The sequence below is a fragment of the Saccopteryx leptura genome, chromosome 1 (assembly GCF_036850995.1).
Source record: "Saccopteryx leptura isolate mSacLep1 chromosome 1, mSacLep1_pri_phased_curated, whole genome shotgun sequence".
NCBI lineage: Eukaryota > Metazoa > Chordata > Mammalia > Chiroptera > Emballonuridae > Saccopteryx > Saccopteryx leptura.
Genome location: NC_089503.1, coordinates 106494878 through 106510439, shown reverse-complemented (window position 1 = coordinate 106510439; position 15562 = coordinate 106494878). Strand labels below are relative to the sequence as shown.

General features: G+C 40.5%; 1 protein-coding gene across 5 annotated transcripts in view; it reads right to left on the bottom strand.

Annotated features, from left to right (window-relative positions):
• Nucleotides 1-132: 132 nt before the first annotated feature.
• Nucleotides 133-15562, bottom strand: part of PRLR (prolactin receptor) — a 164823-nt gene continuing 149393 nt past the window's right edge. For all 5 annotated transcript variants that reach the window (XM_066373574.1, XM_066373564.1, XM_066373582.1 and 2 more), the window contains exons 6-10: nt 14676-14845; nt 13144-13285; nt 11383-11482; nt 10769-10838; nt 133-8986 (exon numbers count right to left, since the gene is read on the bottom strand). In XM_066373574.1, coding sequence (XP_066229671.1) covers nt 7997-8986; nt 10769-10838; nt 11383-11482; nt 13144-13285; nt 14676-14845 — 1472 coding nt within the window. In that variant the 3' untranslated portion in view covers nt 133-7996. The remainder of the gene's footprint in view (nt 8987-10768; nt 10839-11382; nt 11483-13143; nt 13286-14675; nt 14846-15562) is intronic.

The window sequence follows — 15562 nt, the reverse complement described above, 5'->3', positions numbered from 1 at the left end:
CCTGGGGGGCAGAGCACCGCCCCTGGTGGGCGTGCCGGGTGGATCCCTGTCGGGCGCATGCGGGAGTCTGTCTGACTGTCACTCCCTGTTTCCAGCTTCAGAAAAATGAAAAAGAAAAAAAAAAAAAAAAAAAAATCCCTTTATTATTATTTTTAATGGTTTGGTCTTTCCTTCATTTCACAATACGTATTTCAACGAGCTCATCTGATTTGATCCCCAGTACACGGTGGTCCCATCTCCCTTTAGTGAAAGGCGTGGGTCACGGGGAGCACTCCTGTTTGCAATCATATGGTGAAGAGAAAGGAGGAAAACTGTTGTGGTTCAACTTAATTCCTGGATAATAGATCCTTTTGCAGCAAAAACTCTTCAAGAAAATTATTTCAACCACACACATGTTATTCTGCTCATTTCCATGTCACATAAAAAAAGAGAGAAAGGGTAGGCAAGGGAAATAAACATTTATTGAGCCAGGCACTGAGCTGGGAATTTTCAATAACATGAGTAGAAATATAATGACCATATTATATTGGGATGGCTAAGATTATGTTTGGCAAGCATTGTTTTTGACGTGCAGTAAAATTGAAGATGTTATGATAATGGCAGTTACCACAGTCTCCCAGACTAATGACAAAGATTTAACTGACTGCTCACATTGTCTCTTCACAATGGAAGGAGATAAATGAATAAATCCATTAAAAACAGCATAATATGCAGTAACCAAAGATATACAGAATTTAAAATGTAAGAGAATTCAGTTGACTATAGTCTTCTATAATTCTTTAAGGCAAAATGGAAAAAAATAGGCATTATAATAAGTACATGTAGAAATAAATTTTAAAAATCAAAAGAGGATTACTTCTGATATATGATTGACTTTTCTCATACCATAATATATTTTATGTATAAATCAAATAAAGAAAAGATTTATTTCTAGGTATATTTAGGAAAATCAAATTTGTGAGAGTTACTATCATCATGACTTTGGGCAACAGGTACCATATAGTTAGGAAAAACATCTGCACTCTGGTTTTGTTGGTTTTTCATCTGTGAATTACTATGCCTTCTTTCTGTTCCTTACTCATCATCCAGTTTTTTTTTAGGTGTAAGAATGGCTATTGAGACAACCTGGCATAAACCTGACAAGTGGTGAATTAGAAGGTGTATTCTCATGTAAAAACAAACAACAAACAAACAAACAAACAAACCCATCCAACAACTTTTGTAATAAGCACTTCTCAAGTTCCCACTTATTGTTGAAGAACTTTGCTTAGCATTCTCTAGGGAAGAGAAAAAGCAGAGGTAGTGGTAGCTTTGAAAATATGGAACCTTATGTGATGACACAGTCTTTACTTCAATATGGCTTTACAGAAGACACAGATCACCCAGTGGGCTGGTTCTAGATTGCTTTGGTTTCCACATGAGACTCTTAAGTTTGAAAAATGAATGATCAAGCACAAAGCAAGCCTCATGATGCAAATCACACTCAAGAAGTATAAGAGGTTACATGACGCAAAGCCGAGGGGTTGACTTTCAAATAATTGTTGGTTGTACTTTGAACACTTAACACCCAGATCAGCTCTACAAATGGCACATTATACTACTTCTAGACAAAAATTAAGAAAAAAATTAATATATTCATGGCTTCAACAGAATTATATGATTACATATTTCCTTCAGTTTTGTTTTACAGACATTGACACAATCATATTGAAACTACATATGGATAGATTGTTAGTTCATTAAATAATTATTTTCATTGGTCTTTTATAAGTTTCACAATATGAGGATTGATTATATATTTCAATGTGTCATATAGTTTGTGAACCAATTCAAGCAATATATATATTTATATATAAAATAGTTACTTTAAAGTCAGGAATATCACATGGCAAATACAACAGATATAGCCACTGAAAAATAGTCAACGCATGAGACATGACACCCTTCGTTCTAAACAATAGCAGCTTCAAAGAAAGAACATTAGGACAAGAAGGGGAGGTAGTTACTTTGAGAAATTCAAAATCATTTCATCAGGAATTATATAAAGCAAATTATTTTTCAGAGGTATCTCTGCCATGCCGTTTTCTAATGTCACATAGCAAAACAAAAAGATTTCCCCCTCAGGTCTTCTGAAATTTGCATGGAAAAACTCAGACTGTAGTTTGAAGTTCATTCAGGTAAAGCAAAACTTGATCACAACTATTAAAGGTTATTTTTGATTACAACTTAAGTAGCCAAAGTTTTGAGAGTTAATTGTTTTTTTTTCCTTCTAATCAGATGCAGAAAAAAAAATTAACTAATAAATGAAGACTATCAAAGGGTCTCTCTATTCACTGACCACAATTACATAAATGGGATATGTTTTTCCTCTTTGCATGTCTCCATACGTCCTGACTTGAAATCACAGCCTAAGACTAATAAATGTGGACAAACCAGTAGCGGGCCTATGGTATTGTGAATTATGTCCATCTCTTAGCCGTAAACTCAGAACACTGAATAGATTATGGATTCATCAGGTCTCATAAAATTTGGGTTTAGCAAGCTACTCTTGGCATTTTATGAAATCCTGAGATGCCCAAACCTCTGAAAATGTTCTATTTGCTAGCTTTCTTTTTCTTTTTTTTGAAATATATACAAGTGAGGGTCCAGACCAAAAATCACCTTTCTGAAGGACACAAGTCTGGGGAGAGAGCTCCCATGTGATTTGCACATCCAGGCCCTGATTAAAGAGAGAACTCCTGGTTAGATCAGAAGCTCTCAAACAAACCTTCTGTGTGTTTAAGTTTCTGTTTAAGACCTCCAGAACTGAGTCATCAATGTCACTTGGATTTATTAATGGCCTTTGAATTAATTAAGCAATTAATGAATAAGGCTAGCATCTCTAAGCATTTAAATCTCCAAATTAGGTAACTTGGAACCCTCAACCCTGATATCTGTGTGGCTGATTTAACACTTGACTCGGTCTCTGGCAGGGCCAGAATCATTGTTTAGGAATAATTTCATTTTTCTCAGGTTGTATGGTTGCTAAAGCCATGATTAACCCCTAAGAAAGCTATAGGCCTTGGAGTGAGAGAAAAAAGAGCCCGCACGTATGGACCACTCAGAGGAAGAGGAGGGGCAAAGACATTACATCAAATCAGTCTGACTTGGAGGAACCGACCTCTGTTTTTCTCTCAAGCTTTGTGGCGGCCACACCGTTCATTGCTTCAGGTTAAGGGCACATTGACAGTGCTTTTCTGACGATACCTGGACCTTCGTCCAGAAACCCTAGATTTTACTGAGGTCGCAAGGATCAAAGGTGGGTAGAGCTGTATGAGGCCTTTGACACAATTTAGACCAAGCCATTTAGTTAATAGGTAGGGAAACTTTAGAGTTTAAAGGACTTGCATAAGGTCACATAGCTTGTTTAGTGGCAGTAGCGTGACCTAGACCTGGAAATTGAATGCTCAGCCCACTACCCTAGGAGCAACACAACTGTGCTTGAGCTGAAAGGGCAAAGAAAGAAATTTGTTTACTGATGTACGTGTGACTCTTTTAACAATGGCAAATCTATATTAGTCAACACTAGGGTAGTAATCCAAAGTCATTTACATTTCCCTGTGTGTGTACAATGTTCCATTTCCAGGCCTAGCCATGCAATTCAAAGCCATTCAAAAGTTCATCAATATGTTTGTAAATTGAAGTCTGGAGGGTGGCAGGCTGATCCTCAAACTCTAGCCACAGTCACTTTCTTCTCAGACAAAGTAAGTTACACTATTCACATCGGCTCTGTGGCAATTCAATTAAACCGGCGATTTTCAACCTTTTCATCTCTTGGTACACGTAAACTAATTACTAAAATTCTGTGGCACACCAAAAAATATACCATATACCCGACAAAAGTAGGTATAATTTTGATTCATTCACACCAGACAGCTAAGCTATTGTTGTGTTGGTTTTGTCACTTGTTTATTTGACAATCTAAGGGAAAAGAGGTCAGGTATTGCATGTTTTAAAAATTCTTGTGGCTCACCGGTATGCCTCTTGTGGCGTACTGGTTGAAATTACTGTATTTAAAAACAAATTTAAAAATTTGCTGAAAAGTTGCTGGTTGGATCTTAGACCATTTTATCATTCCCTTTCTGGCTTCTCCATTCCTTTACATACAAAAAAGAACATTTACTTTTCCATTGACACACTTTTTCTTTTTTTTTTGTAAAATGAAAACTTAAAAAATATAAAAATAAAGAAAGGCACTTTGTAAAATGTGTACAAATCCGTTTCTATCTTGTCTACACTACAGTAACGGGGAAGTTACTACAAGGAGGGTCGCGTCCTTCTGGAAGTGCCGGGCAGGGCCGGGCAGCCAGCTTTCCTCCAGCCTCCAGTTGCTCTTTTGCTTATAAGACTTCCTGGGTCACTATGGGAAAAGGTGACAAACCCCTTGATCTTGTACAGGTGCTAAGGGATTGAATCCCTTTGGACCAAACCAGTGAAAGCAAGTCTTGAGTCCATAACTGCCTGCCGGGATTGGCCTGAGGCACTTAGGAGAAGTAGAGTCAGTTAAATGTCAGTGACAGTGGCTAATGGTGACTTGTGCTCATACAGAGGTGCCTAACACCCATTTGTAAAAATTGACCACAGGACACTTTGCAGTTTGGGTCATGAGCCTCCACAAATCACTCATTGGCTATCCTGTTTCCATGTGCTTTGTAAGATGAATACTTAGGCTTTTTTTTTTTTAAAAAGATTTTTTTGTAATTCAGAGCATAAGGCTCTTTAAACCAACTGTGCAAAGTTGTTTGGTAATCCAGGAGAGAAAAAACATACCAGAATCATCAATCAGATGTAAGAAAAGAGATTTGGGGCTGTTGGACTTAGCAAAGAATAAGCATGGTTTGATTCAGCAAAAGAATTTTTCTAAAAAGTAGAGTCACATTCAATGTCTTTTTTTTTTTTTTAAGTCTCATGGCCCTTCTCTTTACACACATCTTTGCACATAATATTAGACTACAATTCTGTGTCTATATAATTTATAAAATGCAAATGCAATATGTTAGGACCAACCAGAACTGATGATTTAAAGGGAAAATACAATAAGCACATGACTAACAAGTACTTGTATTTCTATGGTGAAGGGCTTATTAGCTTAATTAAGATACAAGAAATTGGTTAAATTATCTTAGCTAAAAAATATTCAGTGAGTCATGGAATCAAGGAGTCGGAGTTTAAAAGGACATTAGAAATTATTTGCTCCAATATTTCCTTCTGAGGAAACTGAGGCCTAGAGAAGGGAGTTGATCTGTCTAAAGTGACATGGTCAGGACTGCACCTGGGACTCTTGACCCTCAATCTGCATCCTTCCATTTGACATGCTGTTTCATTGATAGGAAATGTCCTACTCAATGATAAAAAACCCTTAAAACTTAATTCAAATATAGAGTTCTAATTGGCCAAGAAATATAGTCTTGATTTGACTTAATGAGTGACTAATTAGTATTTTTAAGGAATTTAGTTCAAGTGGAGTCTTTACCCATAACAGTTTTTTCATATATACCAAAATCAGATTATTTTTTAATTTTCAAACTATCACAGTAATTGATAAACATCTTGAAGGACAATGAACTATTTTGGGAAAACTCTAGTCTGTATTGGCTTTGGAAGGCAGAATCTAAGTTCAATGCTACTCAAGGGGGACTACAGCCACCAGGCTTCTTGGAAGGTGTATGCATTTCTGCAGGTCATTTTCTACCATTGTGCGAATCTTCAACTACTAATAGATTAAAAAAAATTATGCCTTCTCCTTACATACAGTGTTGTTCAGTGTGAGTCAAAGAGACTTGACTCGTACTTTCTAAGAGAGGAGTTTCCATGCACTAAAATAGCCTTCAGTGACAATGGTCATCCAGGGCTGTGCCTCTCAAACTTCATGATTCACACACGTGAATCATGGGGAACTTGGCAAACTGCTGACTGAATCTGTGGGTCTGGGGCAGGGAGACTTAGATTCTGCATTTTCACGCAGCACCCACGTGATGATGACGCAGCCGGTCCTTCGCTGCAAGGATCTAAGGGATTGAATGAACGTGGACAACTTTTCCCAATGTTCCCTTATGCTATGCTGTTTATATATTGGGAGAATAGATCTCAGATCTACTGCTTTTGGAATACTGGAGGCTCTGGCACTGTGTTCACTTTCAAACATCAGGCCGCCTCTGAGTCCAGTTCCTATCAACATGGGTTTGTTGGGGTGGAATATTTGACTCAGAGGGATGAGCTCAAATTCTCTCCATCCAGCTAGTGAGTGGACACAGAGAAAGGATTTGCCATCAGGTGAAATAAAAAATAGAGAGAGGCAGTTCGTGAGTCATGGATGTTCTCTTTAAAATGGAACTCTAGGCTTCGACCCCTCCTTGGGAGCCTGCCCTTGGAACTGACTTGCAGATTCTTACTGGCCTTTGTAGCTGTTCACAGCTCTCCACAGATGCTCTTTCTGAACACTTCTATTTGGACTCTTCTGATGTGAGTGTTGTCTCTGCCTTTGCCAGGGTTTTGCAAATGGATCTACTCCAGAGAGATGCTAACTCATGGCTTTGCTTAAAGTATTTTCACTGCTCAAGATTGCTCATAAAAACAAAGCCAAACAAAACCCGTCTCTCTAAAACAGCAAGTTAGACGCCAACACTCTTCTATTTTGATGGTGACTTCATGAATATTCACCCAGAGAAGAGCAGAAGCCCCAGGTGAGCCCTAAATTACGGGAGAAGTAATTTCTGTCTGTGGAGAGCCCTAACACTCTAGTTTGGTGATGGTTGTTCAACGTATCCTGGAGATAAAAGACTCAGATAAACTACACTACACCATATTGGACATTGTATATTGTCATCCACTTCACATTCCTCAGTGGGCTTTGGGTCATATGGCATTTACTCCACAAACAGGGACTGCATATATATACTATCACGTACTGTAAAGACTCATTACAGCCTCATAGCAGAAAATGCTGTTCCCACTGAATACGTAAACAGCTATACTGGGAAGATAGAAAATTCTCTTTTATTTTCCCTAAGTGATAGAAAAATAGTCTTTAAAAATACTTTGTTAAACGTGTGGGTCTGTATTAAAGTAGAGTTCGTATGTACAGTAAGGCAGAGTCTCCATTTGTGTCCTGCTGTGATTATCTTTTAAATTAAAGTTTGTATTTGGGGATTTTTTCATTTTTTTTTTTTCACTAAGATTAGTCTGTATCTATCATGCTGAAATGAAGTAGGAAAACATTTTAGAAGGATTTACCACATCAAATTCATTTGCCTCCAGTGAATTTTCCAAAGAAAATTTCACTTTCCATAACTATATTCTCTAGAGGCTGTAGAATGAAATACAATTTAGGGGAGAAAACCCACGCCTAACAAATCCTAACTATTTCAAGAGTAAAACTAGAGACATCATTTTTCCGTGCATATCTGCCATGTAGCACTCGGGCAACGGGAAGCGATGTAAACAATTTGTAAGGTGTGCCGGAACGCACCCTCTGAAGGTGTCGCATCTAGTAGATCCTAACACAATGAAAGAGGCGCGCAAAGGTGAAGCAACTGGTTTTCAAAAGCGGTTTTCATGGCATCGTTCTCATTTCGATCATCTTTCTGTGCTTAAATTATTTTAACTATTGCATTTCCTCCTGTCACAGAGCAAACTGCAAAGGCCTTTTCCAGAGGCCACGTACCTATTGGCATGACCCTCAGGCATACTAAGCAGTGTGCTTTCATGTCATTGAACATGCAATTTTATAACTAATAGCCGAAAGTAAATCTACGAATCACAGGAAACAAAACGGTCTGTTCTGGAATCGGCTGTTGGAGAAAGAGGCAATGGGTTGAAAATGGAGCATGAGAAGGAGTGAACTGTGAGTTTTAGTAGTGTCATTCTAACCCCGTTCTCGAACATTCTCTGGTAGAGTACATTTCATGTATGCTATGGGAAAATCACATTTTAACCAAGAATTCCATGAATGAAGCCATCACTGAAAAGAGTGCTTTAAACATGCAGGGTCCAGGTAGTCCAGCCCAGCCAGCTGGAGTCTGCAGCTGCTTGGGGTCATGGTGAAGGGGGCTGGGTCTTTCTCCCCTTGATTCTGCTGCAAGGGTGGTGGGGCATCCTCGGCTGCCTCTTCCAACAAAGCCAGGCTTTGAGTGCGTGGGTCCTGCACTAACACCAGGATGTTGTTATCCATCACCCTGGACACCTTCGCATACTCCCTGCTGGTTTTCGGGGAACCAGACTTCTCGGCCTCGTTGCTGTTCTCTTTCTGCTTGGGGAGCAATGATAGTGCTCCATCTTTGTTGATCTTGTGAATCTCCACGTAATCCAAGGGCTTGGCAGAGACAAAGGGGGCTTTCTCCAGGGGCAGCAGCCACGGGGTGTCTGGGTCAGTGGAGGAACGGTAGCCGTCCACCTCCCTCTGCTCAGCTGCCTTTTCCTCCCCTTCAGTCTCAGTGGGGCTCAATAGTGTTAGAGCAGGTTTGTCTGTTTTGTCTAGCCGAGTGGCTAAGGTCCCCGCCGTGCCCATGGCCAGCTTACACATTTCAGCAATGTTTTCGTAAGAGGACCTGGGGCTGTGCTGGCTGGGGAGCTGTGACAGAGGCCACGTCGCAGATTTGGGTCCATCAGAATGGAAGAAGCTTGTGCTCTGAGGATCCCTGGTGGGGGTACCGGGGTTCTCTGGCTTCTCAATGCCCTCAGGAGTGAGTAATGTGGAGGGATTTTCCTGGGGTTCCTCACACTTTTCGGACAAAAGGGAAGGACTGTCATAGCTGCCCTGGCCAGAGTCACTGTCGGGATCCAGATGTTTGGGCTTCATCTCTTGACCCAGGTGTCCTTTTGAATGGACTGGCATCAGCTGCTGTTTCTCATTGTCAACAACTTCTAAAAGCTCCACCAGCAAGTCCTCACAGTCAGAAGGGAAGTCTTGGCACCCCAGGGCACTGAGTAGTTCCTCTGACTTGCCCCTCTGTTAAAACACAGATGCAAGGAGAAATAGCTGTCAGCCTATGACATTCCAAATCAGCGCCAATGCCTAGCCTGTTCTCATGACCATGCACAGGCAGATGGGGTAACAACCCAGCAGAATTTCCCAAACTTTAGACATTTGTGTCCCAGGCCCTCTAAAATCACTTCCTGGGGTACTAGTTATCTAATATTTTTCTTTAAGTTAATTAATGATTTTAATTTATTCTCTAAGCAATAATGATCATGAGTTTTATAGACAAGTAGTATATGCACAGATAAGAAACATACACCTGTTAAATAAGAAGAGTTTGTCTTATTTAACAACCACCGAACTCAATCATGGGGCTCAGTGGCTCTGAGATCTGGCTGCTGGCCTCCTAACCTCCTCCTCCACTTTCTAGAATCTGGAGTAAGTTGCTTCTCTTCTCAAGTCCTCCCTTCCTCTTTCTCCCTTCCTTCCCCTCCCTTCTTCTCCAAATCTGCTTTTCTCTCTCCTCTCTTCCATTTCCTCTCTCTCCTCCCCATCTTTTCCTGCTAATACACATTTCTCCTTCTCCTGCTCTTCCTCTTCCTCTCCCTCTTCCTCCTCCTTCTCTCTCATTCTTCCTCCAGCCTTCTCCTCTTACTTTCCACTCTTATACTTTATCTTCTGACTTAGGCAGGTACTGGTGCCTAAATCTTGGCTTTGTCACTCATTAAGGGGTATTGACTTTGAACAAGCTGCTCAATGATCTTTAGTTTCTCCATTTGTAAAATAATAATACCGTATCGGAGGGTTCTTTTGAGGATTGGAGGTAATGTGATTGAGAAAACAAAACGGTTTCATGACACAAAAATCAGTTATTTTATCATTAAGTCTGTGGCTACTTAATTTAGTTAGCGGAAATGTTCATGCTGGTTCTATAAAGGGCAGTGGGACAAGAGCACTGAACCAGGAGCCCAAATACAAGGACGGTAGTCCCTGTTATGATATTTGCAGTCAAAGAGAATGAACTCAAGCCACATTCCCTGGGACTTACATCTCACACTCTTGTACCGTTAGCCTCGCAGTGGCTGGGCCAAGCGACAAAATGCACAAGGGTAACTGTTTTTACATACACCGCTCACAAAAATTAGGGGATAATTCAAAATGAATATGAAGCGATAAAAAAAAAAATCCTCTAATTTTTCTGAGCACTAGAGATCAGTGTTAAACTTAAGGTCAAATTGAAATGATATATTTCAACCTGCAAAGAAATTTAAAATGTGCTAACTTCTCTTTTTCTTTCAGACACTTAAGTTTAGTTCCCACTTGAATCAGCCTAAACAGCTCCTGGCAAACAGCAGCCCGCGACATGTCTCAGGTAGCACTCTCAAAGAGTAAAACTGCAATGAGATATTCTGTTCCTGTGGCCTTAAGTAAAGAACATTCAGGTTAAAGCTGCCACCACTTGTAATGGAGGGGGTGGTGGTAGGTCCCTCTTTTGTATTATACAAAATATTTTTTCTAAACTGAATACCAGTACAAAATGTGTATGTGTGTGCTCCTGAGCAGACCTGGTAAATCTAGCAATATCACTGTATGTTGTCACGTTTTTCTGGGCTTTCTCTCTTCTCCCTCTGACATTGAATGTCTCATGGTAAGTACCCTTCATGCCTCACATGCCCTTCTCTAAAGAGGAGGGACAGTAAGGCAGGGGTGACTGAGCCAGTCAGGCTGAACTCAGGAGCAGTGTGTGTGCATGTGTGAAGGGAGTCGTTACAAACCAGTGCGTCTTGATGCGTCCTCCACTGCGACACTTACCTCCAGCAGATGAGTATCAAATCCTTTTATTTTTGGCCCAGGAACTGGTGGAAAGATGCATGTCACCATGCTATAAAGTAATTGGTAAAATAGGATAAATGACTCATTTTCTCACTTTGTAATTTGTAAAGGATTAGTATTATCTCTAAATAGCTGCTACACGGACTACAGACTACAGACTATGGTAGATACGAGTGGAAGTTCCGTGGTTTCGTGAAACTGACACCAATGGTGAAGACAATGATTAGAGAGGCCAACAGCAAAACTGGCTCTGGTTAACTGAAGAGGCGGATTTGGAAATTAGTGGGTTATTCACACTATTTGCTTCTCTCGATTTGAGCTGCTCTTGACAGATTTTTACTCTTTCCCAACTGTGAGCCTCTGTTTGATGGGAAGAGCATCAATTTTGAAGAGTTCATTCAGTGACTTTTGCTAGCACTGACAAAAAAAAAACACCCTTTTTTTTAATGGGTAAATACCCTGCAGCTAATGGCTAAAGTCAGGTACTTGAATTATCTGTAGGTTTCCATCATCACTGTAATGCTTTTTTATTTTTTTTAATCTTTATACCTGACAACAATGATTGGGAGGAAAGTTGATAGACAATGAAGTACCTATAGCCCTTCAAAGCCATGGCCCAGATGATAATCAAACAGACGACAACAGAAAGAACAGCCACAAAGATCCACATGGTGGTATCGGTATTGGTGGAATCTAAAAAGAAACAGTCAGAAAGCTTTGATCACATATAGCATCATTAAATACAAGCGAACAAACAAAACTAATGAATGAAACTTCTGAACGTAAATTTTTCCCCCTACCCACACCTCTTTTGATTTGAATGGCAATCCAGAGTAACATTAATGATAAGATACTTTTCCCAATGTTATGAAATTTTAAGATGTTGCATATATTTTATAGTACCTTATACTTTTAAAAACTTTTTACATGTTATTTTATTTGATATTTAAAGAGGAAATTCAAAGTCACATGATCAGTTGCAGTAGTAATAAAAGGTCACATTTATTAAGTGCTTACTAAAAGCTGTCAGTGGTGTTAAGCTATATACATACATTACCTTGTATGTAAAGATCAGACGCAAAGAATAGTTTGGTCAGTAGCATATAAAGTTGTAGTCTGGGATTTGAATCCTGGCTTTCTACCTCTATACCATGTGCTTTTATTTAGTAAGATCCAGGGCTGGGCAGAATGCATCTGTCTTCTGGCCCACAGCTCAGTGCCCTTTCTAGTTTGACAAACCAATAGAGGTCCTGATACTTTGGCCAGGCAGGTTGTCACCAGCGCTATGCTTTACCGTTCGGTTTTGGACAAGACTTCTAACTTCACTTAACTTCAGTTTCCTCATTTTTAATTTTTAATGGCAATTCTATTCTGTCTGAATACCTGAGAAGGTTTGGAGAACCAAACAAGGTAAAGACTTTGTAAAAAGTAAAACACTTTACAAATGCAAGATGAATCATTCTCTTGCAGACTACAGCCACCATGTTTGATGACACAGTTAGAATTGAGTGCCTCTTCCATACTGTACCTTGACTAAAAGACCAACATGTAATCGACATCAGAGACTAAAAATTAGTTCAGTTTGTGCCTTTATAATGGAATACCACCTTACAAATTCTGAGAGAACTAGATGATGACCTTGACTAAAGGATAAGGATGGGGCAGATGCGGCAGGCAGAATGACCACCAAGCCCTCTGAGACACACCAAGCCCATGTCTGCAGCTTGATCCTAGAAACTTGCCCCCACTAACAGTGACCCGGGGGGACACTGCAGCACTTCCAAATGTCATGTTGGGCGGAGAAATGATAAACCTGCCTCTGCTCATTCCTCTAAGGCTCAAAATAGTTTTTCTATTAGTAGTTACAACATGAAAGTTTACTAAATTCATTCTGTTCTAAAAATATTTAAGAATATAAGCAAAAAGTGGCCCTGGCCGGTTGGCTCAGCGGTACAGCGTCGGCCTGGCGTGAGGGGGACCCGGGTTCGATTCCCGGCCAGGGCACATGGGAGAAGCGCCCATTTGCTTCTCCACCCCCCACCCCACACCCCCGCCCTCCTTCCTCTCTGTCTCTCTCTTCCCCTCCCGCAGCCGGGGCTCCATTGGAGCGAGGATGGCCCAGGTGCTGGGGATGGCTCCTTGGCCTCTGCCCCGGGCGCTGGAGTGGCTCTGGTCACGGCGAAGCGACGCCCCGGAGGGGCAGAGCATCGCCCCCTGGTGGGCAGAGCGTCGCCCCTGGTGGGCGTGCCGGGTGGATCCCGGTTGGGCGCATGCGGGAGTCTGTCTGTCTCTCTCCATTTCCAGCTTCAAAGAAAAAAAAAAGAATATAAGCAAAAAGTAACTAAGACACTCACCCTTAGGTATCTGGATGGAGCTCTCTGGGCCCCACTCACTCCAGAATCCATGGTCTGGCTTGCAGCGAACCTGGACAATGTATTTCTGTCCTGGATATAAGCTGATGATCTTAAACTGAGTTTGCTGCCCAGCAAAATGAGTCTAAGGAGGGGCGAAGGAAAACAAAAGTCAGTCTGACTTGTGTTCTGAAGAAACAGACCTTTCTCTTAGACAATAAACTATCGGAAGAGTGAGGCTGGAGGATCAGATGTCGTGGGTGCCCTGTTCTCACCATCCCGCTGTCTCAGCCCATCCCTTTCTACCCTTAAACACTGTTCACACAAAAATTAACAGCTTTTCTAATAAAGCTTTCCATTTGAAACTCTATTTCAGAAAGACAAGTAGTCTTGTTCCCATTCCCTGCCTTCTAAATTCTACTTTATGGAAAGTAACCAGTTTAATAAAATTGTAAAATTGTTATTTTTGTAAACCCTAAAGAAATAATTGATTCAAGGATTATTCAAGTGAAGCCCCTAGATGGAAGAGAACTGGGCCTCATGTATGTTGACGCAACAGTGCACAAACTAAATGTGACTTTAAAATTAAGGCATCAGGTCACGATCTCCTAAACCCAGGAGTCAGTTTTAATGTCACTGATGGTAGGTCAGCCAGATGGTGTGTGTCTCCTGACATGATACAATATGAAGCAATATAATATCACCTTTGAAGTATTCTTGCCCCAAATTGTTCAACCTGAATCTAATCAAGGCTTTAGCGTGAATGTTTGGTTATAGGAATTTTGGGGCAGAGAAATTAGCTAAATGACCTCACAAAGAGGTCAAGGAAATCAATCAAATGCAAAAGGTCTGACATTCTGTGGGACAAGGGTCTAGTTCTGCGCACATTGAGACTAAAGGAACACAACAACCAATCACAATGTGTGGTCATGGAGGATTCTGGTTTGGACAAGCTACTTGCTAGAGATTTTTTTTTTTGAAACAATTGGGGGAATTAAAATATGAACTGGTTATTTGAATGATATTAAGAAATTTAATTTTCTCTGTGTGATTTTGTTATTTTGGCTGTGTTTGAAAATGCTTCCTTTTAAAAAGAGACATATACTGAAGTATTCAAGAGTGGCATATCATAATGCTTCTATTTATTGCACTCCTTACAGTAGAATATTTTAAAGTGAATAAAAATGCCACTGACCATTGGCTGGTTATACTGAGATTTTTTTTCCCTTTCACTTAGTGCCACTTAAGTACTCTCATAGGTGTTTAGATTTTAGACATCCTGAGGAAGGTGGGTTGACATCTGGTGGAAGAGGTGGTTCAGTGCGAGGAAAGAACTGGCCTTGGGGAAGCTGTGAAGATGCCCCCCATCGACCCTAAGGGAGGGGAAAGAACCTTCTGCATCTGGGTGCATCACATCAGTATCAGGAGGGCAACATGATGGTCCAACAATTAGGAAGAATGACCTATTCCCAGTAGCAAGAGCTTCATCTTTGCCAAGGGACATGGTTCCTTCCAAAAGCTTCAGGCTGACTCACCTCCCACTCTGTTGCTTTCTCAGGTTTTAAGCGAATTTCGTACTGGAGTGTGAGCCAACCGGATCTTACATCAACCTGTGTGGGGGGAAGCCATTTCACCCACAGATATGGTTTTTGGTCTTCTGGATGTTTTATTTCCAAAGTCAGGTTCACAGGAGGGTCTGGTTCAACTGAAAATAGGAAAGAAACCCATATTTAGTGAAAGTGGTATTTGACTTATATGACATACTGTTTGTTTCACTCCACCATGGTTATGAGACACCTTGTATTTGATGTCAAGTGCTGATCAATAGAATTGGGATCAGGTTGAAGCAAGGGAGATACATTGCGTGTAAAGTTTAAGGAGGCATTAATGACGAGCAAGTGCATGAGAGACCCTCAATGCCATTAGTCATTTGGGAAATGCAAATCAAAATCACAACAAGATGCTGCTTCACACCCAGTGGAATAACTGAAATTCAAAAAATGAAAACTAACAAGTGGGAATGTTGGAGAAATGGAAACCCTCATCATTGCTGGCAGAAATGTAAAATGGTGGACACACGGTGGGGAAAAAATCTGGAAGTTACTCAAAAGGTTAAACATAATATTATCACATCACCCATAATTTTCATGTCCTTGTCAACATACCCAAAAGAAATAAAGACAGGTGTTCAAACAAAAAGTCATACATCAATATTCACAGCAGCACTAGTCACAAAAGCCAATAGGTGTACACAACCCAAATGTCCATCAACTGATTGATCAATAAACAAAATCCACAGCATGAAACGTATTCAGCCATAAAGAGGAAACAAATATGTACTAATGCATGCTACAACACGGAAGAATCTTGAGAACATGAAATGAAAGAAGCCAGACATGAAGGCCACATGCTATATGATTGC